Below are 27,671 nucleotides of genomic sequence, written 5' to 3'. Positions count from 1 at the left end.
TGGGATTGCTAGGTTAAAAGATAAGTACAGTAGTGCAACCACTGAACAGCTGTACAAAGAAGATACTCAAAATACTAAAGATAATCAAAACGGAATTGCTAAAGTGTTAAAGTAACCACAAAAGAAGATAAGGGGAAACAGAGGAAACAAACAGCAAACAGATAATAAATGATAGAATTAAGCTTTAACATCAATAATTACTTTAAATGTAAATGTTCTAATTACAATTAAAGGTCAGTAGTTGGCTGAGTGTATATAAAAGCATGCATGATCTAACTATATGTTCTGTATTAGAAATTCATGTCCAATATAAAGATACAGGGAGGTTAAAAGTCAAACGATGGAAAACAGTATACTATGCAAACATTGGTTCTAAAAGCAACATGAGTGGCTATATTAATATTAGATAGACTACACTTTGGAGCAAAGAAAATTACCAAGGACAAAGAGGAACACTTCATAATGATAAAATGGTCAATTCACCAAGAAGAGTTAATAATCCTAAATGCATATGCACCAAACAGTTTCAAAATATGTGAAGCAAAACTGATAGAATGAAAAGCATAAAATAGACAAATCTATTGACTATAAAAGCAAATCACAAGGAGGAGCCAAGATGGCAACATGAGTAGGGCAGCAGAAATCTCGCAAAACCATATATATTTTTGAAACTACAACATACAACCGTTCCTAAAAGAGAGACCAGTGGATACAGTACAGCAGCCAGGCTACATCTGCGAGAAATCAGCATCTCAGGAAGGGGATAAGATACAAGCCGTGGCCCGGTGGGACCCGAGTGCCCCCACCCCCACACCAGCACCCCAGTGGGAGGAGAGGAGTCGGAGAGGACAGGGAGTGAAAGCTCAGGACTACTAAACAACCAGCTCTAGTAATCTGCACCAGGAGCACAGATACACATTGCATGGTGTGCTGGATAGTAGAGAAATGGAAAAGCAAAATCTGCAAGCAGGTCCCCGCAGCCGGCTTCCCTGGGATGACAGAAAAGCAAATGCTTTTTGAAAGTCTTAAAGGGCACAGACTTCACAGCTGGATGGAATCATCCCAGCAAACTCAGCCCAGCAGCTGGGAACCCCAAGGAACTCCAGGTGCCCTAATCCCCAGGGAGGCAGCACAGCTCTGAAGCCCCTCAAGTCAATAAGCACCCTGCCAGTTGTTCCCCTGGCTGGGGTGGCCCCTGACACAGCGGCCCAGTAGCCTGAGAGCGGAGGAGCAGCCCGAGAGTGGCTGTGCATGCGCACAGCAGCTGTCGATTGGCTGAGGAGCAGCAGCCGGCCGGGCCAGACCCAAAGGCCGCCGCCAACATGCAGCTACGTGGCGCAGGCAGAAGAAACCGGGGCAAGATGCGAAGGGGCACCCCTCTTGCAGGGGAGCACACCTGGTGCACCTGCCATTCCCTGCAGGGCTCTGGGCTACCCTGACGGCAACTCCAACTACGGCAGCTTAGGGGATTAATCCAGAGGCTGCTCCAGGAGTGCAGGTGACCGACACAGGCAGCAGAGAAGGGCAAGGCGACCAGCAAGCAGGAAAGGACTTTGTTCTCCCAGCTGAGACATGCGCTACCTGCCTACAGCTACCTCTATCACCATGAAAAGGCAGAAGAATTTCGTCCAGTACAGAATTATCCAGACAACCCCCGAGAGAGGGCCTGAGGAGATAGATTTAACCAATCTTGTAAAAAAGAACTCAAAACAAATGTCATAACCATGCTGATGGACCTGCAGAGAAATATGCAAGAGCTAAAGGAGCAAGTAGGGAGGGAGAATACAGAAATAAAACAATCTCTGGAAGGACTTAAGAGCAGACTGGATGAGGTGCAAGAGGCTGTTAATGTAATAGAAATTAGAGAACAGGAACACAGAGAAGCTGAGGCAGAGAGACAAAAGGATCTCCAGGAATGAAAGAATACTAAGAGAACTGTGTGACCAATCCAAATGGAACAATATTCACATTATAGGGGTATCAGAAGAAGAAGAGAGAAAAAAAGGCATAGAAAGTGTATTTGAAGAAATAATAGCTGAAAACTGCCCCAAACTGGGGGGAGGAAATAGTTTCTCAGACCATGGAGGCCCACAGAACTGACACAAGGGACCCAAGGAGGACAACACCAAGACATATAATAATTAAAATGGCAAAGATCAAAGACAAGAACAGAGTATTAAAGGCAGCCAGAGAGAGAAAAAAGGTCAACTGCGAAAGAAAACCCATCAGGCTATCATCAGACTTCTGAACAGAAACCTTACAAACCAAAAGAAAATGGCATGATATATTTAATGCAATGAAACAGAAGGGCCTTGAACCAAGAATACTGTATCCAGCACAATTATTTAAATATGAAGGAGGGATTAAACAATTCCCAGACAAACAAAAGTTGAGGGAATTTGCCTCTCACAAACCACTTCTACAGGATATTTTAAAGGGACTGCTCTGGATGGAAGCACTCCTAAGGCTAAATAGATGTCAACAGAGAAAATAAAATCACAGCAAAGGAAGCAGACCAATCAAATACTAACTAAAGGCAACAAATACAATCAACTACTCACAAAAGCAGTCAAAGGAAACACAAGGAGAACAGAATAGAACACCTAACATATAAAGAATGGAGGAGGAGGAATAAGAAGGGAGAGAAATAAAGAAGCACATATAAAGACTGTGCTTATAATAGCTTAATAAGAGAGTTAAGTTAGATGGCTAGATAGTAAAGAAGTTACCCTTGAACCTTTGATAACCATGAATCTAAAGCCTGCAATGGCAATAAGTACATATCTTTCAATAATCACCCCAAATGTAAATGGACTAAATGCACCAATCAAAAGACACAGAGTAACAGAATGGATAAAAAAGCAAGACCCATCTATATGCTGCTTACAAGAGTCTTACCTCACACCCAAAGACATACACAGACTAAAAGTCAAGGGGTGGAAAAAGATATTTCATGCAAACAACAGGGAGAAAAAAGCAGGTGTTGCAGTACTTGTATCACACAAAATAGACTTAAAAGCAAAGAAAGTAATAAGAGATAAAGGAAGGACATTACATAATGATAAAGGGGTCAGTCCAGCAAGAGGATATGTGGAGCACCATATGTGAAACAAATACTAACAGAATTAAAGGAGGAAATAAAATGCAATGCATTCATTCTAGGAAACTTGAACACACCACTCACTCCAAAGGACAGATCAACCAGACAGAAAATCAGTAAGGACACAGAGGCACTGAAAAACACACTAGAACAGATGAACTTAACAGACAGCTACAGAGTTCTACACCCAAAAGCAGCAGTATACACTTCTTCTCAAGTGCACATGAAATTTTTTCCAGAATAGACAACATACTAGGCCACAAAAAGAGCCTCAGTAAATTCAAAAAGACTGAAATTCTACCAACAAACTTGTCAGACCACAAAGGTATAAAAATAGAAATAAATTGTACAAAGAAAACAAAAATGCTCACAAACACATGGAGGCTTAACAACATGCTTCTAAATAATCAATGGATCAGTGACCAAATTAAAACAGATCAAGCAATATATGGACACAAATGACAATGACAGCATAAAGCCCAAACTTCTGTGGGACGCAGCAAAGGCAGTTCTAAGAGGAAAGTATATAGCAATCCAGGCCTACTTAAAGGAGGAAGAACAATCCCAAATGAATTGTTTAACATCACAATAATTGAAACTGGAAAAAGAAAAATGAGGCCCAAAGTCAGCAGAAAGAGGGATATAATAAAGATCAGAGAAGAAATAAATAAAATTGAGAATAATGAAACAATAGAAAAAATTAATGAAACCAAGAGCTGGTACTTTGACAAAATAAAATAGATAAGCCCTTAGCCACACTTATTAAGAGAAAAAGAGAATCTACACACATCAGCAGAATCGGAAATGAGAAAGGAAAAATCATGACGGACCCCACAGAAATACAAAAAATTATTAGAGAATACTATGAAAATATATATGCTAACAAGCTGGAACACCTAGAAGAAATGGACAACTTCCTAGAAAAATACAACATTCCAAGATTGAACAAGGAAGAAACAGAAATCTAAACAGACCAATTACCAGCAAAGAAATTGAATCAGTAATCAAAAAACTACCCAAGAACAAAACCCCTGGGCCAGATGGACTCCCTGATATATTTTATCAGACATTTAGTGAAGACCTAATACCCATCCTCCTTAAAGTTTTCCAGAAAATACTAGAGGAGGGAATACTTCCAACTCATTCTATGAAGCCAGCATCACTCTAATACCACAACCAGGCAAAGACATCACAAAAAAAGAAAATTACAGACCAATATCCATGATGAACATAGATGCAAAAATACTCAACAAAATATTAGCAACTGAATTCAATAATACATCAAGGGGATCATACACCATGACCAAGTGGGATTCATCCCAGGGATGCAAGGATGGTACAACATTCGAAAATCCATCAACGTCATCCACCACATCAATAAAAAGGACAGAAACCACATGATCACTTCCATAGACACTGAAAAAGCTTTGACAGAATACAACATCAATTCATGATAAAACCTCTCAACAAAATGGGTATACAGGGCAAGTATCTAAACATAATAAAGGCCATATACGACATACCCACAGCCAACATCATACTTAACAGCGAGAAGCTGAAAGCTTTTCCTCTAAGATTGGGAACAAGACAAGGATGCCCACTCTCCCCACTGTTATTCAACGTATTACTGGAGGTCGTACCCACAGCAATCAGGCAAAACAAAGAAATACAAGGCATCCAGATTGCTAAAGAAGAAGTCAAACTGTCACTATCTGCAGATGACATGATATTGTACATAAAAAACCCTAAAGACTCCATTCCAAAACTACTAGAACTACTGTCTGAATTCAGCAAAGTTGCAGGATACAAAATTAATACACAGAAATCTGTTGCTTTCCTATAAACTAACAATGAACTAACAGAAAGAGAAATCAGGAAAACAGTTCCATTCACAATTCCATCAAAAAGAATAAAACACCTAGGAATAAACCTAACCAAGGAAGTGAAAGACCTATACCCTGAAAACTACAAGACACTCTTAAGAGAAATTAAAGGGGACACTAACAAATGGAAACTCATTCCATGCTCTTGGCTACGAAGAATTAATATTGTCAAAACGGCCATCCTGCCTAAAGCAATCTACAAATTCAGTGCAATGCCTATCAAAATACCAATAGAATTCTTCAACGAACTGGAACAAATAGTTTTAAAATTCATATGGAACCACAAAAGACCCGAAAAGGCAAAGCAATCCTGAAAAGGAAGAATAAAGCAGGGGGCATCTCACTTCCCAACTTCAAGCTCTACTTCAAAGTCACAGTAATCAAGACAATTTCATACTGGCACAAGAACAGAGCCACAGACGAGTGGAACAGAATAGAGTCCAGATATTAACCCAAACATATACAGTCAATTAATATGTTATAAAGGAGCCATGGACATACAATGGGGAAATGGCAGCCTCTTCAACAGCTGGTGTTGGCAAAACTGAACAGCTACATGTAAGAGAATGAAACTGGATCACTGTCTAACCCCATACACAAGAGTAAATTTGAAATGGATCAAAGATCTGAATGTAAGCCATGAAACCATAAAACTCTTAGAAAAAAACAGGCAAAAATCTCTTGGACATAAACATGAGCAACTTCTTCATGAACATATCTTCCCGGGCAAGGGAAACAAAAGCAAAAATGAACAAGTGGGACTATATCAAGCTGAAAACCTTCTGTACAGCAAAGGACACCACCAATAGAACAAAAAGGCATCCTACAGTATGGGAGAATATATTCATAAATGACAGATCCAATAACAGGTTGATATCCAAAATATATAAAAACTCATGCACCTCAACAAACAAAAAGCAAATAATCCAATTAAAAAAATGGTCAGAGGAGCTGCACAGACAGTTCTCCAAAGAAGAAATTAAGATGGGCAACAGACACATGAAAAGATGCTCCACAACGCTAGTCATCAGAGAAATGCAAATTAAAACCACAATGAGATATCACCTCACACCAGTACAGATCACCACCATCCAAAAGACAAACACCAACAAATGTTTGCGAGGATGTGGAGAAAGGGGTACCCTCCTACACTGCTGGTGGGAATGTAAACTAGTTCAACCATTGTGGAAAGCAGTATGGAGGTTCCTCAAAAAGCTCAAAATAGACACACCATTTGACCCAGGAATTCCACTTCTAGGAATTTACGCTAGGAATGCAGCAGCGCAGTTTGAAAAAGACAGATGCACCCCTGTGTTTATCACAACACTGTTTACAATAGCCAAGAAATGGAAGCAACCTAAGTGTCCATCAGTAGATGAGTGGATAAAGAAGATGTGGTACATATACACAATGGAATATTATTCAGTCATAAGAAGAAAACAAATCCTACCATTTGCAACAACATGGATGGAGCTACAGGGTATTAAGCTCAGTGAAATAAGCCAGGCGGAGAAAGACATGTACCAAATGATTTCAGTCATATGTGGAGTATAAGAACAAATAAAAACTGAAGGAACAGAACAGCAGCAGAATCACAGAACCCAAGAATGGACTAACAGTTAACAAAGGGAAAGGGACTGGAGAGGATGGGTTGGAAGGGAGGGGTAAGGGGGCTTGAGGGGGAAGAAAGGGAGCATTACGATTAGCATGTATAATGTGGGGGGGGTGCGTGGGGAGGGCTGTGCAATACAGAGAAGACAAGTAGTGCTTCTACGCATCTTATTACACTGATGGACAGTGTTTGTAATGGGGTTGGTGGGGGGAACTTGGTGATGGGGGTAGTCTAGTAAACATAATGTTCCTCATGTAATTGTAGAATAATGATACCAAAAAAAAAAGTATAGAAACCGACCATTAAAAATAGACAATTTAGATGTTTTTAGCATGTTCAGAGTCATAGAGCCCTGAACACCATAGAAGAAAAAAAAATTCATTAGTGCTACCATCTGTTCCTGGGATTTCCTTTGTTGGGAGTTTTTGATTGCTTAATGAATCTTACTCATGATTGGTGTGTTCAAATTTCCTATCTCTTCATGATTCAGACTTGGAAAATTGTATGTTTCTTCGAATTTATCTAATTCTACATTTTCCATTATATTGACATGTGATTGTTCATAGTAGTCTCTTAAGATCCTTTATATTTCTGGGCTATCAGTTATAATGTTGCCTCTTTCAGTTCTGATTTAATTAGAGCCTCCTCTTTTTTACTATAGCTAAAGGCTTGTCAGTTTTATTTTTTCAAAAACCAACTATTAGTTTTGTTCATCTTCTATATTGTGTTTGCATTCTGTATTTCAGTTCTGATCTTTATTACTTCCTTCTTCCTGTTAACACTGAAGTTAGTTCGTTCTCTGTCCAATTCCTTGAGGTGTAACTATAGGTGGGTTGTTCAAGAGCTTTTGTTTTTCTTAATGTAGGCATTTATCACTATATATTTAATCTTAGAACTGCTTTTGCTATATTACCTAAGTTTGTGTTTTCATTTTCATTTGTTCAAGATGTTCTGATTTCCTTCTTGATTTATTCTTTGACCCATTGGTTGTTCAGGAGTATGTTGTTTAATTTTCACGTATTTGTGGCTTTTCCAGTTTCTTTCCGGTTGCTGATTTCTAGTTTCATATTTAATATGAGTTCATATCTTCTTCAATAATAACTTTATATGATTTCAGTCTTCTTAAATCTGTTGACTTGTTCTGTGACCTAATGTGTTCTATCCTGAGAATGTTCCGCGTGTGCTGAGAAGACTGTATTCTGCTGCTGTTGGCTTGTCAGACTCGGTCTGAGGTGTATTCAAATCCATTGCTTCCTTACTTATTTTCTATCTGAATGCTATATCCACACTTGAAAGTGGAATACTGAGGTCTTACTTTTTTACATTGGTGTTTATTTCTCCTATTAGATTTGTTAATACTTGTTTTACATATTTTGCTGCTTAGATGTTGTGTCTATATAATTGCTACAGCCTCTTAATTGGTTCCATTATCATTTTATAATGTCCTTTGTCTCTTGTTACTTAAAGTGTAGTTTTTCTGATAAAAGTATAGTCTGACCTCTTTTGGTTTCCATTTACATGAAATATCTTTTTTTCCATCCCTTCACTTTCAGCCCATGTACATCCCTACAGCTGAAGTGAATCTCGTACAGACAGCACATAGTTGGGTGTTTTTGTTTTTTTTATTTTGAGATTTAATATTTTTATTGAATCTGCAATCATGTCAAGGTGTTAAAAATTGTATCACTGAAGGTACTATTACTCTCAATATTTTTTAAAAGTTTAGCTTTGGCAGGATGCTACTCTGGTATATTTAAAATTTTGACTAATTAAAACCAAACTAATTTAGGCAAGTGACAAAATATTAGATATATCTCATGCTTGAAATGTATTTGATCTGTCTCCTTCCATTTTCATATCTTCATTAGTGTATTAATATTTTCCCAGAAGTTACATATATTCTTAGGTTTCTAATTCTTACCAATACTTACATGTATATTCACAGAATTCACCTCATTAGCCTTACTTAATATTCTTGTTTTTAATATATAATTGGTATATACCTCACTTAAAATTTTTAAAAAATTATTTCTTATATAAACATTTTAATATAAATTTCTTGTTACTTATATGTATAAGTGAGGTCACATGATATTTGTCTATTTCTTTGTTTGACTTATTTCACTGAGCATAATACCTTCAGATCCATTCATATTGTTGCAAAGGCAGGATTTCCTTCTTGTTTTGATATTCCATATACCCCCTTACTACATCTTTTTTTTTGAAATTTTTATTGAGGTGTGATTGATATACACTCTTATGAAGGTTTCACATGAAAAAACAATGTGGTTACTACATTTACCCATATTATCAAGTCCCCCCTCACACCCCAATGCAATCACTGTCCATCAGTGCAGCAAGATGCCACAGATCCACTATGTGCCTTCTCTGTGCTACACTATTTTCCCCGTGATCCCCCACACCATGCGTACTAAACATAATACCCCTCAATCCTCTTCTCCCTCCCTCCCCACCCACCCTCCCGCACCCCTCCCCTTTGGTAACCACTAGTTCCTTCTTGGATTATCTGAGTCTGCTACTATTTTGTTCCTTCAGTTTTGCTTCGTTGTTATACTCCACAAATGAGGGAAATAATTTGGCATTTGCCTTTCTCTGCCTGGCTTATTTCACTGAGCATAACGTCCCCCAGCTCCATCCATGTTGTTGCAAATTGTAGGATTTGTTTCTTTCTTATGGCTGAATAGTATTCTATTGTGTATATGTACTACATCTTCTTTATCCATTCATCTACTGATGGACACTTAGGTTGCTTCCATATCTTGACTATTGTAAAAAGTGCTGCAATAAACATAGGGGTGTATACATCTTTTTGAATCTTAGAAGTTGTATTCTTTGGGTAAATTCCAAGGAGTGGGATTCCTGGGTCAAATGGTATTTCTATTTTTAATTTTTTGAGGAACCTCCATATTGCTTTCCACAATGGTTGAACTAGTTTATATTCCCACCAGCAGTGTAGGAGGGTTCCCCTTTCTCCACATCCTCCCCAGCATTTGTTGTTCTTAGTTTTTTTGATGCTGGCCATCCTTACTGGTGTGATGTCTCACTGTGGTTTTAATTTGCATTTCCCTGATGATTAGTAATGAGGAGCATCTTTTCATGTCTGTTGGCCGTCTGAATTTCTTCTTTGGAGAAGTGTCTCTTCATATCCTCTGCCTATTTATTAATTGGGTTATTTGCTTTTTGGGTGTTAAGGCATGTGAGTTCTTTATATATTTTGGATGTTAACCCCTGTCAGATATGTCATTTTCAAATATATTCTCCTATACGGTAGGATGCCTCTTTGTTCTGTTGATGGTGTCCTTTGCTATACAGAAACTTCATAGTTTGATGTAGTCCTATGAGTTCATTTTTGTTTTGTTTCCTTTTCTCGAGGACATGTGTTCAGGAAGAAGTTGCTCATGCTTATATTCAGTAGATGTTTGCCTATGTTGTCTTCTAAGAGTTTTATGGTTTCATGACTTACATTCAAGTCTTTGATCCAATTCGTTTACTTTTGTGTACGTGGTTAAACAATAATCCAGTTTCATTCTCTTGCAAGTATCTGTCCAATTTTGCCAACCCCATTACATGGCTCATTTATCATATATTAATTGACCATATATGGTTGGGTTTACATCAGGGCTCTCTAGTCTGTTCCATTGGTCTATGGGTTTGTTCTTGTGCCAGTACCAAATTGTCTTGATTACTGTGGCTTGAAGTAGTAGAGCTTGAAGTTGGGGAGTGTAATGCCCCTAGCTGTATTCTTCCTTCTCAGAATTCATTTTGCTATTCGAGGTCTTTTGTGGTTCCGTATGAATTTTATAATGATTTTCTCTAGTTCATCGAAGAATGCTGTTGGTATTTTGATAGGAATTGCATTGAATCTATAGATTGCTTTAGGCAGGATGGCCATTTTGACAATATTAATGCTTCCTATTCATGAGCATGGGATGTGTTTCCATTTATTGGTATCTTCTTTAATTTCTCTGAAGAGTGTCTTGTAGTTTTCAGGGTATATAGATCTTTCACTTCCTTGGTTAGGTTTATTCCTAGGTATTTTATTCTTTTTGATGCAACTGTGAATGGAATTGTTTTCCTGATTTCTCTATCTGCTAGTTCATTGTTAGTGTATCGGAATGCCAAAGATTTCTGTGTATTAATTTTGTATCCTGCAACTTTGCTGAATTCAGATACTAGATCTAGTAGTTTTTGAATGGATTCTTTAGGGTTTTTTATGTGCAATTTCATGCCATCTGCAAACAGGGACAGTTTAACTTCTTCCTTGCCAATCTGGATGCCTTTTATTTCTTTGTGTTGTCTGATTACCATGGCTAGGACCACAGTACTATGTTGAATAGAAGTGGGGAAAGTGGGCATCCTTGTCTTGTTCCCAATCTTTAAGGAAAAGCTTTCAGCTTCTCGCTGTTCAGTATAATGTTGGCTGTGGGTTTGCCGTATATGGCCTTTATTATGTTGAGGCACTTGCCCTCTGCACCCATTTTGTTGAGAGTTTTTATCATGAATGCATGTTGAATTTTGTCAAATGCTTTTTCAGCATCTATGGAGATGATCATGTGGTTTTTGTCCTTTTTGTTGATGTGGTGGATAATGTTAATGGATTTTTGAATGTTGTACTGTCCTTTCATCCCTGAAATAAATCCTACTTGATCATGATGGATGATCTTTTTGATCTATTTTTTATTTCAGTTTGCTAGTATTTTGAGTATTTTTGCATCTATGTTCATCAGGGATATTGGTCTGTAATTTTCTTTTCTTGTGGTATCTTTGCCTGGTTGTGGATTTAGAGTGAAGCTGGCCTCATAGAATGCATTTGGAAGTATTGCCTTTTCTTCTACTCTTTGGAAAACTTTAAAGAGAATGGGTATTCGGTCTTCACTAAATGTTTGGTAAAATTCAGTAGTGAAGCCATCAGGTCCAGGGATTTGTTATTAGGTAGTTTTTTGATTACCGATTCAATTTTGTTGCTGGTAATTGGACTGTTCAGATTTTCTGTTTCTTCCTTAGTCAACATTGGAAGGTTGTATTTTTCTAGGAAGTTGTCCATTTCTTCTAGGTTTGTTATCATATAATTCTTCATAGTATTCTCTAATAATTCTTTGTATTTCTGTGGTGTCCTTAATTTTCCCTTTCTCATTTCTGATTCTGTTTATGTTTGTAGACTCTCTTTTTTTCTTGGTAAGTCTGGGTAGAGATTTATCTATTTTATTTTCTCAAACAACCAGCTCTTGGTTTCATTGATTCTTTCTATTGTTTTATTCTTCTTGATTTTATTTATTATTGCTCTTAATCTTTATTATGTCCCTCCTTCTACTGACTTTGGGTCCCATTTGTTCTTCTTTTTCTAGTTTTATTAATTGTGAGTTTAGACTGTTTATCTGGGATTGTTTTCTTCTTTCCTCAGGTAGGCCTGTATTGCAATATACTTTCCTCTTAGCACGGTCTTGGCTGTGTCCCAAAAGTTTTGCGGTGTTGAATTATTGTTGTCATTTGTCTCCATATATTGTTTGATCTCTGTTTTTATTTAGTCATTGATCCATTGGTTATTTAAGAGCATGTTCTGAATCCTCCATGTGTTTCTCGGATTTTTCATTTTCTTTGCATAATTTATTTCTAGCTTCATACCCTTATGGTCTGAGGGAACTGGTTGTTACAATTTCAATCTTTTTGAATTTACCAAGGCTCTTTTTGTGATCTAGTATATGATCTATTCCTGAAAATGTTCCATGTACACTTGAGAAGAATGTGTATCCTGCTGTTGAGTATAGACTTCTGTAGATGTCTATTATGTGTTATTGTAATTAGGTGTTTTAATGTGTTGTTCAATGACTCTGTCTCCTTACTTATTTTCTTTCTGGTTGATCTGTCCTTCAGAGTGAGTGGAATGCTGAAGTCTCCTAGAATGAATGCATTGCATTCTTTTTCCCCTTTTAATTCAGTTAGTATTTGTTTCACATATGTAGGTGCTCCTGTGTTGGGAGCATAGATATTCATAATGGTTATATCTTCTTGTTGGATTGACCCCTTTATCATTATGTAATGTCCTTCTTTGTCTCTCATGACTTTCTTTGTTATGAAGTCTATTTTGTCTGATACAAATACTGCAACTCCTGCTTTTTTCTCTCTATTGGTTGCATGAAATATGTTTTCCATCCCTTCACTTTTAGTCTGTGTATGTCTTTAAAGTGAGTTTCTTATAGGCAGCATATAGATCGGTCTTGTTTTCTTATCCATTCAATGACACTGTGTCTTTTGATTGGTGCATTCAGTCCATTTACTTTTAGGGTGATTATAGATAAGGATGTACTTATTGCCATCGCAGGCTTTAGTTTCGTGATTACCAAAGGTTCAAGGTTTACTTCCTTACTATCCAAGAGTCTAACTTACTTCACTTAATATGCTATTAGAAACACAATATAAAGGTTCTTTTCTTTTTCTTTTTCTTCCTCCTCCATTCTTTATATATTAGGTATCATATTCTGTGGTGCTTGTGTGTCCCTTGATTGACTTTGAGGATAGTTAATTTAATTTTGCATTTGCTTAGTAATTAGCTGTTCTACTTTCTTTACTGTGGTTTTATTACCTCTAGTAACAGCTATTCCACCTTAGGAACACTTCCATCTATAGCAGTCCCTCCAAAATAGACTGTAGAGATGATTTGTGGGGGGTAAATTCTCTCAGCTTTTGCTTATCTGGAAATTGTTTAATTCCTCCTTCAAATTTAAGTGATAATCTTGCCAGATAAAGTAATCATGGTTCCAGGCCCTTCTGCTTCATGGCATTAAATACATCATGCCACTCCCTTCTGGCCTGTAAGGTTTCTGCTGAGAAGTCTGATGATAGCCTGATGGGCTTTCCTTTGTATGTGATCTTATTTCTGTCTCTGGCTGCTTTTAATAGTCTGTCCTTATCCTAGATCTTTGCCATTTTAATTACTATATGTCTTGGTGTTGTCTTCCTTGGGTCCCTTGTGTTGGGAGATCTGTGGATCTCCATGACCTGAGAGGCTGTCCCCTTCCCCAGATTGGGGTAGTTTTCAGCAATTACCTCCTGAAAGACACTTTCTATCCCTTTCTCTCTTTCTTCTTCTTCTGGTATCCCTATAATGTGAATATTGTTCTGTTTGGATCACCCAATATTCTTTCATTCTTGGAGATCCTTTTTTCTCTCTGTGCCTCAGCTTCTTTATATTCCTCTTCTCTAGTTTCTGTTTAATTTATCGTCACCTCCACTGTATCAAATCTGCTTTTAGTACCCTCCATTTTACTCCTCAATGATTGGATCTCCGACTGGAATTCATTCCCGAGTTCTTGAATATCTTTCTGTACCTCCATTAGCATGTTAATGATTTTTATTTTGAACTCCCTTTCAGGAAGAGTTATGAGGTCCATGTCATTTAAATCTTTCTCAGGAGTTATATTAATAATTTTACTCTGGACCATTTTCCTTTGGTACTTCATATTTGTATATGGTGCCCTCTAGTGTCCAGAAGCTCTACTCTTGAGCTGCTCAGCCCCTGAAGCAATGTCAGGGGTCACAGTTGAGTGGTATTCATGGCTGGGGGTTGGAAAGAGCTCTTTCCTGCTTCCCGGCTGCTATGCCTGTCTCCACTGCCTGAACCAGTGGGCCAAGCACACAAGTATAAGCTTTTTTCCCAGAGCAGCCAGATATGGATCCCTGCTTTCCACAAGTGGCTGGAATCTCAGTCTGTCCAGGAATTCTGCCTGTGCTCCGAGAGCAGATCTCCGGAGTTAGGTATTCAGCAGTCCTAGGCCTCCACTTCCTCCCTGCTCAGTTTCACTTCCTCCCACTGGTGAGCTAAGTTGGGGGAAGGACTTGGGTCCTGCTTTGTTACTTACTCTGTTCTGTGAGGTTTGCTCTTTTCACCAGGTGTATGCAGTCTGACGCAGCCCTCTTTCCTGTTGCTCTCTCAGGATTAGTTGTATTAATTATATTTTCATATTATATAGTTTTAGGTGGAAGTCTCTGTCTCACCTCTCACACCGCCATCTTTAATGGGTGATGTTTTTTAATCCATTCAGCAACTCTGTATCTTTTGACTGGAGAATTTGATCCATTTACATTTAAAGTAATAATTGATAGGTAAGGATTTACTACTGCTGTTTTGTTGTTTTCTGGCTCTTTTGTAGTCTTTTATTCCTTTCTTCCTCTTGCTATCTTCCTTTATGATTTTTTTTTCTTTTGGTATTATTAATCTACAATTACATGAGGAACATTATGTTTACTAGACTCCCCCATCACCAAGTCCCCCCAACATACCCCGTTACGGTCACTGTCCATCAGCATAGTAAGATGCTATAAAATCACTACTTGTCTTCTCTGTGTTGCACAGCCCTCCCCATGCCCCTCCACACTATACATGCTAATCATAATGCCCCCTTTCTTTTTCCCCACCCTTATCCCTCCCTTCCACCCCATCCTCCCCAGTCCCTTTCCCTTTGTTAACTGTTAGCCCATTCTTGGGTTCTGTGATTCTGCTGCTGTTTTGTTCCTTCAGTTTTTATTTGTTCTTATACTCCACATATGAGTGAAATCATTTGGTACTTGTCTTTCTCCGCCTGGCTTATTTCACTGAGCATAATACCCTCTAGCTGAACGGCACCCTTTCATGCCTTCCGGAACTTGCACGGCTTCTTCCTCCTGTCCTGAGACAAGACTCTGTGTGGTTGCTCTGGGCGGGGCTGCTCCCTGGTTGCTTCACAACACTGGCAGGTCAGCCGGTTTGCTTGGAGCACCGGCAGGGGGGAATGAATGGCAGGCTGCTTATCACCATGAGGGGCTTCATTGCCACGCAGGGGATTAGGCACCTGAAGTTCCTCAAGATTCCCAGCCTGGTGCGCTCGCTGCACCAGGATGATTTGTTAAACCCTTTTCCCTTTAAGACTTTAAAGTGCTGGTTTTTCTTTTGTCCCAGGGGAGCTGACTGTGGGGACCTGCCCAGTTTCTGTCTCAGATTTTACTTTTCCATTTCTCCAGTATCCAGTATAGCATGTGATGTGTGTCTGTGCTCCCAATGCAGATTACTAGGGCTGGTTATTTGCGGTCCTGTGCTTCCACTCCCTTCCCACTCTGACTCCTTTCCTCCTGCTGGTGAGCTGGGGTGGTGGCAGTGCTCCGGTCACAGCTTTGTATCTTACCCTTTTTTGTGGGATGCTGAGTTTTTGCAGATGTAGATGTAGCCTGGCTGTTGTACTGGATCTTCTGGTCTCTTAGGAATAGTTGTATTTGCTGTACTTTCAAAAATGTTTATGGTTTTGGGAGGAGATTTCTACCACCCTACTCACACCGTCATGTTTAGCACCTCTTTCCTGATGTTGAATTTTATCAGTCTTTTTTATTATCTATTATGATAAAAATTATTTTTTCCTTTGATCTGTTAATATGATGGATTTTCTAATACTGAATTACCTTGCATTCTTCAAATACCACTTGAATACCACTTTGCCATGGTGTATTATTTTCTTAAGATGGTCTTCGTTCTGTTTTTCAATATTTAAAAAAATTTTTATGGTGATAAATACACATAATATAAAGTTTACCCTTTTTATCATTTCTAAGTGTACATTTCATTGGTATTAAATTCATTCAGATTGTTGTGCAACTGCCACCACCACCTGTCCCTCATAACTCTTCATCTTGTAAAACTGATTTGTTTGTTAATATTTTATCTGGTGTTTTGCATCACCATTATGAGTGATATCATTCTTAGTTTTCTTTGCTCTGTCTTTAGTTAGGTATTGATATTATATTTGCTTCATGAAAGGAATTAAGAAATTGTTTTTAGTTAGGTGTTAATGTTATACTTGGTTCATGAAAGGAATTAGGAAGTTGTCTTTCCTTTTCAATGCTCTGGAATAATTTATAGAACATTGGGACTGATTGCCAAAATTGACACCATAGTTGACTTTTATGCAATAGTCAGTTAAATGGCACCCTATTCCCTTTTTCTTCTTTTTCTCATTCTAGTTGTCATGTTTGTCTATTTTTCTGCCCCAGAATCTGTGCATTTCACAGAATGCCTTCTTTAAATCACACAAACTTAAAAGTTCTTTCTGTGTGGTCTGTGTTTTAATATACCCAGACACTTATTTACTCCCCACCCCACAAGGCAGATTATTTATTTATTTATTCGTTCATTTGTTCGTCTATTTATTTATTTTTGGATAACATTGTGTTTTTTTTATATGATTAATGTACAATTACTTGAATAACATTATGGTTACTAGACTCCCCCTATTATCAAGTCCCCCCCACATACCCCATTACAGTCACTCAGACACTTTTTTTTTTTTAAGGCATTTTCAGGCGTAGTGTGGACTTAGTATTTGTGGTAATATTTTCCCTCTGGTAGTTTACCTTTTGATTGTGCCACACAGATTCTTTTGCTTTGTTTTTGGTCTGTCTGCTTGCCACAGGTCATTGTGGAGAAATGAGAGTGGAGTGGGAGCAGTAGAGATCAGGTCCTAGGATTTAATTTTTTCTTTTTTTTTCACAATTATTTTGAAGCTTTTCATTCTTTTCCTCCAAGTTACACTGCACTTAATGGTTTCATACAGTTTGTTTTTTTCCCCTCTTTTGCCTGTGATTTATGGGGGGAAATAGTGTGAGATAGGTATCTATGCATTTGCCATTTTCTTTAGCTCTAAAGAATTTTTATAGTGGATTACTGCATTCTTTTTTCCCCAATCTCTCAGGTATAAACTATAGAACAAATGAATGAGAAGCAATAGTGACTTTTGGGGGATGAACATAATTAATGCTTTTCTGTTGTTAAAGGTTGCAAATGAGGCAATTTAAAAAGAACTGGAAGTGTGATTTAGATTCAGCCTTGAATGAAATGGAGGTATGATACGTATTTTTTTAAATAAATTGCTGGGATCCATGATAACCAATAAGAATGAGAAACTTTGAGTAGTAACCGTATTTTAGGAAAAGTTTTAGAAATGTGGCTGTTACATAAAGAAAGTCCATAAGTAAAAGAACTTTAATATTCCTTTAATACTTTGAAATGTAAACATAATTTCTAGAGTTGTGGACTATCCTAAAAATAATTCTGGAATAGTTGTTCAGTTTCAAAATTAACTTATGTTAAAGTATAATAATCTAAAGTTTAGCCTTTAATTGTCTCTGGGCAGACTCACTTAAGTGCACAGGAAAGTTGTCTTTCTTGTTCTGATCCATGGATGGCTGCAGTATGTGAAATGAGAGGGGAAAGCTAAGATCAGTGTGCCCTCTCTAAGCATTTAGAGTATAAGAAAAAGACTTGCAAGATGATTTTACTTTTTAACTTAGATCATTTTATACTCATCTTATAATTGTTGGCCTTGTTTTAGTTAATATTTATATTCGTGGAACAATTGTTGATGTGAAAAACTCTTAATTTATAAAAGAAAATAATAGGAAAATAGTAAGTTTACTGAAATTTACTTGGTAGCACCTTTTATAAAAGAAATGTAATGTCCAAAATGACATGCAGGCCCCAAATCATAAATGGCCAAGTAATAGTAATATGCAGCCACTAAATGTAATAAAAAAAATATTATTTCTGCAGCAACAGATGCTCCTAATTATCTGTTTCAGTAAATCATCAAAATTTATCTCCACTGTGCGTTTCAGGTTTCAGGGTGACATCATCAAGTATATTAGAAACCAGATAATTAAAACAAATATACATTGCCATTTCTAATTTATAGAGGCTTTGCTGTAGTCAGAAAAGCAGATCATACAGTAGCAGGTTATTGATGTCCTAACACTTGTCAGAAAGTTGATAAGATTTGCAAAGATTGTACTTACTAGTATTTGTATATCGAATCCTACATATGCCTACCCCATAATGTTTTTGCATAAATGACAGCTTTCTCTTGTTTTGTTTTGTTTTTAATAATTCTGGTAGCATTGTAAAGAAAAAGGTGACTGGACCAAATTGGGAAGTTTATACATTAACATAAAAATGAGCTGTGAAAACTTTGCAGATTTCCAGAGATTTTGTGCTTGTATTGCCGAAACACTAACAAAAGTCTGTGAAGACAAGAGACCAAGTGTACCATTTTGTGAATTTGCTGAAACAGGTAAAATGTCACGATTTTGGTCTGAGTATTGTGTGTTAGTGTGCAGCAGTATTGTTAACTGGAATGTAAAGCTCTTATTTTCCATGCCGAAAATAATATCACAACTTTTAGATACTTTTTCTTCTTTTCCTAAGTTTTCCTATCTATTTATTGTTGTCAGAGTATAATGATATAAGGTGTTTTAATATCAGATATTTCATGTTATTTTTCTTTTCATTCAGATTGATATCACCGTTGTTAGCAAATTATATGGGAGCACTTAAATTTTTGAATCTCTAAAGTTGTTACTGTCTTCACTATTACAAGTTAACAAATTCATATATATAGTTGTTGTTGTTGTTGTAATCATTAATGTACAATTACATGAAGAACATTATGTTTACAAGGCTCCCCCTTAACCAAGTCCCCCACACACACCCCAGTACAGTCAATGTCCATCAGCTTAGTAAGATGCTGTAGAATTGTACTCTCTTCTCTGTGTTACACAGCCCTCCCCATGCCCCCCCCCCATTATACATGCTAATCATAATGCCCCCTTTCATTTTCCCTGCCCTTATCCCTCCCTTCCCACCCATCCTCCCCAGTCCCTGAACCTTGCTTGGGTTCTGTGATTCTTCTGCTGTTTTGTTCCTTCAGTTTTTCTTTGTTCTTATCCTCCACATATGAGTGAAATCATTTGGTACTTGTCTTTCTCTGCCTGGCTTATTTCACAGAGCATAATACCCTCCAACTCCATCCATGTTGTTGCAAATGGTAGGATTTGTTTTCTTCTTATGGCTGAATAATATTCCATTGTGTATATGTACCACATCTTCTTTATCCATTCATCTACTGATGAACACTTAGAATGCTTCCATTTCTTGGCTATTGTAAATAGTGCTGCGATAAACATAGGTGTGCATCTGTCTTTTTCAAACTGCGCTGCTGCATTCTTAGGGAAAATACCTAGTAGTGTAATTCCTGAGTCAAATGGTATGTCTATTTTGAGCTTTTTGAGGAACCTCCATACTGCTTTCCACAATGGTTGAACTAATTTACATTCCCACCAGCAGTGTAGGAGGGCTCCCCTTTCTCCACAACCTCACCAACATTTGTTGTTGTGTGTCTTTTGGATGGTAGCCATCCTTACTGGTGTGAGGTGATATCTCATTGTGGTTTTAATTTGCATTTCTCTGATGACTAGCAATGTGGAGCATCTTTTCGTGTGTCTTAATTTATTCTTTGGAGAACTGTCTATTCAGCTCCTCTGCCCATTTTTTAATTGGATTATTTGCTTTTTTGTTTGTTGAGGTGCGTGACTCTATATATTTTGGATGTCAACCCTTTATCGGATTTGTCATTTATGAATATATTCTCCCATACTGTAGGGTACCTTTTTGTTCTATTGATGGTGTCCTTTGCTGTACAGAAGGTTTTCAGCTTGATATAGTCCCACTTGTTCATTTTTGCTTTTGTTTCCCTTGCCCGGGGAGATATGTTCATGAAGAAGTCACTCATGTTTATGTCCAAGAGATTTTTGCCTATGTTTTTTTCTAAGAGTTTTATGGTTTCATGACTTACATTCAGGTCTTTGATCCATTTCGAATTTACTTTTGTGTATGGGGTTAGACAATGGTCCAGTTTCATCTCTTAGAAGTAGCTGTCCAGTTTTGCCAGCACCATCTGTTGAAGAGACTGTCATTTCCCCATTGTATGTCCATGGCTCCTTTATCATATTATTTGACCATATATATTTGGGTTAACGTCTGGAGTCTCTGTTCTGTTCCATTGGTCTGTGGCTCTGTTCTTGTGCCACTACCAAACTGTCTTGATTACTATGGCTTTGTAGTAGAGCTTGAAGTTGGGGATCGAGATCCCCCCCTCTTTATTCTTCCTTCCCAGGATTACTTTGGCTATTCAGGGTCCTTGGTGTTTCCATATGAATTTTTGAACTATTGGTTCCAGTTCATTGAAGAATGTTGTTGGTAATTTGATAGGGATTGCATCAAATCTGTATATTGCTTTGGGCAGGATGGCCATTTTGATGATACTAATTCTTCCTAGCCAAGAGCATGGGATGAGTTTCCATTTGTTAGTGACCTCTTTAATTTCTCTTAAGAGTGTCTTATAGTTTTCAGGTCATAGGTCTTTCACTTCCTTGGTTAGGTTTATTCTTAGATATTTTATTCTTTTTGCTGCAATTGTGAATGGAGTTGTTTTCCTGATTTCTCTTTCTATTAGTTCATTGTTAGTGTATAGGAAAGCCACACATTTCTGTGTGTTGATTTTGTATCCTGCAACTTTGCTGTATTCCGATATCAGTTCTAGCAGTTTTGGAGTGGAGTCTTTAGGGTTTTTTTATGTACAATATCATGTCATCTGCAAATAGTGACAGTTTAACTTCTTCTTTACCAATTTGGATGCCTTGTATTTCTTTGTTTTTTCTAATTGCCATGGCTAGGACCTGTAGTACTATGTTAAATAACAGTGGGGAGAGTGGGAGTCCCTGTCTTGTTCCTGATCTCAGAGGGAAAGCTTTCAGCCTCTCGCTGTTCAGTATGATGTTGGCTGTGGGTTTGTCATATATGGCCTTTATTATGTTGAGGTACTTGCCCTTTATGCCCATTTTGTTGAGAGTTTTTATCATAAATGGATGTTGAATTTTGTCAAATGCTTTTTCTGCATCTATGGAGATGATCATGTGGTTTTTGTCCTTCTTTTTGTTGATGTGGTGGATGATGTTGATGGATTTTCGAATGTTGTACCATCCTTGCTTCCCTGGGATGAATCCCACTTGGTCATGGTGTATGATCCCAAATTCATATATTCTTGAGACTTATTTTTGACATGAGCTCTTCACTGCTATATTCTTTGTCAGGAGTCAGCAAACTTTTTCTGTGAAGGACCAAACAGTAAATCTTTTAGGCTTTGCTCATACCACATATGATCTGTGTCACAGTTTTACTTTGCTTTGCTTTGCTCTTTTTCTTTTTCTTTCTTCTCTTTTCAAACAACCCTTTAAAAATAGAAAAATCATTCTTAGCTCACAGGTATACAAAAACAGGCCACAAGCCATATTTCACCCACAGGCTGCAGTTTGCTGACATTGGTCTTTGTGGTATTATCAATAATTCCCCATTAATTTACCTTTGCCGTCATTTTAAGTGACTGTTCTCACTTTTTTTCTTATATGCCTACTTTGTGTTTCAGTTACCAAAGGTCCACAAAACAGTGAAGTAGATAAAGCTTTTCTGGGAAGAATCGGAATCAGTGTTATGTACTTCTATCACAAGCTGTTGCAGTGGTCCAAGGTACTTTATTAAATGTTTGTTTCAGCTTGGTATAGTGTTAATTTTACATTTTGAATGGTATATCAGTTAACTGTGCAAATTAGGAATTTGCTAATAATCATTACAAGTGACAAAAGGAGTTCTAGACTACTAAGTGAATAATTAGATGGAGTATTAGGCAAATGTGGAAAGGAGGTGGCATGAGACTGGCTCTGTGTAGAATCTCAGTGTAGAAAACACTTAGGAAGTGGTCACCATGCAGAGAGATTACAATATTACTGACTATATTCCCTGTGCAGCATTTGCATCCCCATGACAAACTTACCTTATAAATTATCCTCTTCACCTATTTCACCACCACCCCATCCCCACCCCTGTGGCAACCACCAGTTTGTTCTCTATTATTTATGAGTCTGTTTCTGTTTTGTTCTTTTTTTTTTAGATTCTACTTAGAAGTGAAATCATTTGTCTTTCTCTCATTTATTTCACTTGCCCTCTAGGTCCATCCATTTTATCACGAATGGCCAGATTTCATTCTTTTTATGGCAGTAATAGTCCATTGTATATATATATATACCACATCTATTTTATCCATTCATCTATCAATGAATATTTAGGTTGCTTCCATATTTTGGCTATTGCAGATAGCACACCTACAATAGGAGTCGATATATCTTTTTGAATGAGTGATTTTGTTTTCTTCAGGTAAATACCCAGAAGTGGAATTACTGGGTCATAATGTTATTTCCATTTTTACCTAGAAATAATTTAACTGAGGAGGCTTACCTATATTTTAATTAAAATTTGTCAGTATCTTATTTAGAACAAATATTTTATTTATTATCTTATACAGTAGGAATTTTTTAATGATACTTATTCTTATTTGAATACAAAAGTAAAACCATTGAAATAAATTAAAGCTATCTCTTGAAAAATGCACTCATTATATAGTCAGATTGAAAGTACCTTGATGTGGTAATAATGCATCTGACTCAAAATAGCATAGAACATAATATAAAACAAGGGTCCATAAACTAAGGGCCAAATCTGGCCCACACCTGTTTTGGTCTTGAGACCTGAGAATATTTTTTACATTTTTAAAGAATTAGAAATTTAATACAACAACAACTGAAAAATGTACAGCTGACCAAAGGTGACCTGCAAAGCCTAAGTGTTTTACTATCTGGACATTTATAGAAGTTTGTTGACCCCTGATATAAAATAATATACATCCAATTTCTGATGTCCAGACTAGAGATAATCTTATCTAGGGACTATATGAAATAGTCTCTTGAATCAAAGAAACAATTTTTAGGCAACAATTTTATCCTTTGTTTCCCCACTATCATTCTTTATCTAAATTTGATAATGAATTATCATTTTCACTGTTTCTCACTTCTGGATTTTGGTAATCAACAGAAGTGTGAAAACTTATTATCAGTAGTTGTCCACATTGAGGTGTGAAATCCTTTTGCCAGGTGAAATCTTTAGCAGAAGCCAGATATATGAAACACATGAAGGGAGTTTTATATACTGCTGGAGGAGGCTGGCAGCCGGGTTGGCTAATGTGCCACAAAGCCCTGCTTGTTCCCCTTCCCCTTCCATCTTGGTGGTGAGCAGGAAGGGCTTAAGGAAGGAGTCTTGGAGTAGTTTGAGAACTCTCAGTCTAGAATGATGATTCCTATTGATAGTTGGCTTGTATGTATCAGTGACTTTTCTATCTTTGTAATACTCTGTATGATTGATAGTCAATTGCATCCTTTATTTTTACTCTAGGGAAGAAAGGTCTTAGATAAACTCTATGAATTAAAAATACATTTTACAAGTTTAAAGGGACTTACAGGACCCGAGAAGTTAGCACCAAGGTGTCAAATTGTGAATATTGCAGCAGAAATTTTTCTAAAAAGTGGAAGCCTAGATGGTGCCATTTGGGTACTAAGGGGTAAGTTCTGATATATGCAAGCATAAAATAATTTGTTGTTATAAATTCTTGTCTATGTAATTACCTTGTTTATATTGATTGTGATTGGTAATTTGGTTTAAATCCTAGCAATCATGTGGGGTTGTGTAAAATGAAAGGAGAGCACTAACCTAACTTTAAGAAGAAATTGTATGAACCTTTGTTGAAAAGGTAGTTCTTCCTTTGGGCTTGGCACCATACTAAATGCTTTACCTGTATTATCTCAATTAGTCTTCATAGAAACCCTATGAGTCTAGAATTACTACAACCTTTTCTTTTGTGTGGATTAAAAAAAAACGTTGTTGGGGGCACTAAGGAATTTGCCTAAAAAGACGTTACAAATAAGGAGTGGAGGCTGGATTCAAATGCAGGCTGTCCAGCTTCACAGCCCAGGCTTCAGCTTCTAAGACAGGGAAATCCTAGTTGCAATCTGCATAAACTTTCTCTTTGTTTGTACCGGCAAACATGACTTTAAGCCAACCCAAGTAAAGCTTCCTTTCCCTAGTAAGTCAGTCCATCTGCAGAAATAACCATGAAGTTAAGCCAGCAGAGGCAAGTAAGGTTAGTCTGCTATGAAGTGAATAAACATTTAAAGAGCACAGTAATAGCACAGCATTGTATCTAATGTAGCTCTGACTACTCTGACCATCAGGCAGATTTTATTTGATAAAATGGGAGATGAATTAAGAAACCTTGAGAATCTCAGAGTTTAGGTGGGAAGGTGGAATATCTGCATGCATAAGGTAGAGAGGTAACCTTTACACTAACAAACACATGTACTGCACTAGCACACATACATACTCATGTATGTGTGTATATATACATATAATACCTTGTATTTGTTCAGTGCCGAGACTTTATGGAATACAGAGGTTGTGAGTGGACTTCCTGATCAAAAATTTGTTGTAAAAGGTTTTCTTCAACTTAACAAACAGCCAGTGAGGTTTACTAAGTGGGGAAAAGTAACCAAGATACAGAAATAGAAATTAGCAAAATGCAAGCCAGAGGTCACAAGCTTTGTTAGAAAGAACAGGTATGAAAAGAAATGGAAAGGTTAAGATAGTTCATAAAAATGGGCTTGGGACATCTTGTGATAGAAAACTTCTGCCTTAAAAGTTTCTAGCATAGTCTTTCTCAAACTAGAGACTGGGGGAGAGTTTGTGGGAGAAACATGGAGTGGTCTGGAGATTTAAAATTTTTACAACTTTGATGTTTCAACTTTGAAATTGTCTTTAAAAATTCTATAGGTTATAAATGCAGGATTCTCTTTTGCAATGACCATTTCAATTGAAACTTATTTTCATAAGTAAAATTTTATTTCTTGAAAAGAAGAGCCCACAAAAGTATGCTAAGTTCTCCCCAGAATTTTGTTGTTCCTAAAAGGGTTCTGCAGTGAATAAGACATTCTCAAGAAAGGAAATACAAATGGTTCAATCTCACTTGAGTCATATAAGAGAAATACACATTAAAATTAGAAAACAGCTGGGAGACTAGGAAATACCAAAATTTGGTGATATGCTTTTCGTGAGGGTGTAAAGAGATGGCCATTCACATGTGCTGTCTTTAGGGGCTTTTTGGCAAAATATCTGTTAAAATTTAAGAATGCATTGTCCTTGAATCTGCTAACTCCATTTCTAGGAATTTCTCCTACAGGTGTATGTACTATAAGTTAGCTGGAATCTTTTTTACTATCAATAATGATAACAAAGGATTCCAGATAACTTAAATGTCCTTTAACCAGTTAATTAAACTGTTATAGCCATATGATGGAGCCGAATGAAGCAGATCTACAGATATTCATTTGGAATGATCTCCAGGATCTGTTGACAAGTGAAGAAAGAAAGGAATGTGTAAAGCAGTATATTCAGTATGCAACGATTTGTTCAAAAAATAATAAAACAAATACAATATACTTGCTCACATACCCTTAAAATATTTTTAGAAGGATACGCAAGAAGCTGATAATAGTGGTTGCTTCTTAGAAGAGGAATTTGAGTGCTCAGAAGACAGAGATGAGAGGCAGATTAACTTTTTATGTTTCCCTGTATTTTTTCCCTTAAAATGTGCATTTATTACCTACTAAACTTTTTAAAGGGTTACATATTATTACTCATGTTTGAAAAATGCAGAATATTGTACACTTTTTGGTTTGTGGGTGGCAGACTTTATGGTGAGAGGAAATCTATTGCTTTTGGGTTTTCGCTCTGACATTTAAAACTCTTTCCCAGCAATAGTAGCTTGTATCCTCGTAAATGAGCAACAAATTCTTACCCTGCCTTCTCCCCTTAGCAGAAAATTTTAAAAGTCTTTAAACCAAAATTTTATAATCATGATTTGGAGGCTGAAAAAATTGTCTCAACTACCTAGAATACAAATTTTGTAAAAAGTTATGCCATTAATGAGAAACTGCTCTTGAGCTTTAAAGCAACTATTATTTCCTTAATGTAAGTAATACATATTCATTACAGAGAAATAAAAACAGGTGAATAAGCAAAACTGATGATAAAAATTCCTTATTCAGTAACCCAGAAATTAGTTACCACTTTAGTGCCTGGCAGTTTTTTCAGGGAGCACTCTTTCTGTGGGCATCTTTCCTTGAAAAGGGATATTCTTCTACAACATCACTTAATAAGCTACATGATTTTCCACTTTATGAATAAATAGATATAAATCTAGATGTAGATATACAGATATATAGATATACAAATACATCCTTGATCCACTTTTCTTGAAATGTTCTTGTTTTCAAATGTCTATGATAAATAATAATCCCTTCTTAAACATTCCTGCTGAATCTCTGTTATGTCTTTAGTATAAATTCTAATGGAATTGCTGTGTTCAAGGGTAAGAGCAGTTTAAAGCTTTTTGGTAAATGTTGGCAAATTTTCCATATTCCCATTTAGATTTGTGGCAAGTTGTTTTCAGCTTATTAGAAAGCCTCCCTTTGTGAGAAAATCCTAGAGAACTATTACATAGGTTTATCTTTTATGCAGATATTGTCCTTTTAGGGATCACAGGTACAATAAAGTAAGCTAGAGAAATGAAAGTGTTTTTTCTAATTGTTGTGAATCTCCAAAGGTTTTTCCAATATAAATTTATTGAAAAAAATCCACATATAAGTGGGCCTGTGTAGTTCAAACTCATTGTTCAAGGGTCAACTCTATTGTGAAAGTATTACAAGTTTAGTTGACATTCACCATCTCATAAAAATACAAAATCATTTTTTTCCCATGTGATGAGAACTCATAGGTTCTACTCTCTTAACATCTTTCAGATATATTACACAGCAATGTTAATTATAGTCATTACCTCCCCAGTACTTAACTATCTTCTAACTGGAAGTGTATACCTTTTGACCACCTTCATCTGATTCTCTCAGCCCCCAAAATGCCCCCCACCCTTGGCAACAACAAATCTGATCTCTTTTTTCATGAGTTTGGTTTTGTTAGATTCCATATGTAAATAAGATAATACAGTATTTGTCTTTCTCTGTTAACTTATTTCACTTAGCATAATGCTATCAAAGTTCATCCATATTGTTACAGACTGGAGTATTTGAAAGCATGTGTGTGTGTATGCTTTGGTTTTCTTTCTTTTTTTTATACGAGGAAAAGGTTAGCTCTAACACCTGGACCAGTAACTGTCACTACAGTACTTATATGTCAGTTGGACAAATAAACTTGGACAAATACTTATATGTACTTATACACTACAGTACTTATATGTCAGTTGGACAAATA

At 36.9% G+C, this 27,671-nt stretch overlaps 1 protein-coding gene across 1 annotated transcript in view; it reads left to right on the top strand.

Moving 5' to 3' along the window:
• TOPAZ1 (testis and ovary specific TOPAZ 1) overlaps positions 1 to 27,671 on the top strand; it is a 141,547-nt gene that overhangs the window by 95,093 nt on the left and 18,783 nt on the right. The window contains exons 13-16 of the mRNA XM_073232452.1: positions 17,411 to 17,477; positions 18,528 to 18,702; positions 21,892 to 21,992; positions 23,748 to 23,913. Of these exons, the coding sequence (XP_073088553.1) occupies positions 17,411 to 17,477; positions 18,528 to 18,702; positions 21,892 to 21,992; positions 23,748 to 23,913 (509 nt within the window). The remainder of the gene's footprint in view (positions 1 to 17,410; positions 17,478 to 18,527; positions 18,703 to 21,891; positions 21,993 to 23,747; positions 23,914 to 27,671) is intronic.

This window comes from Manis javanica, chromosome 3 (genome assembly GCF_040802235.1).
Source record: "Manis javanica isolate MJ-LG chromosome 3, MJ_LKY, whole genome shotgun sequence".
NCBI classification, from domain to species: Eukaryota; Metazoa; Chordata; class Mammalia; order Pholidota; family Manidae; genus Manis; species Manis javanica.
The sequence above is the reverse complement of the archived record's forward strand: the minus strand, read 5'-3'. Positions and strand labels throughout refer to the sequence as shown.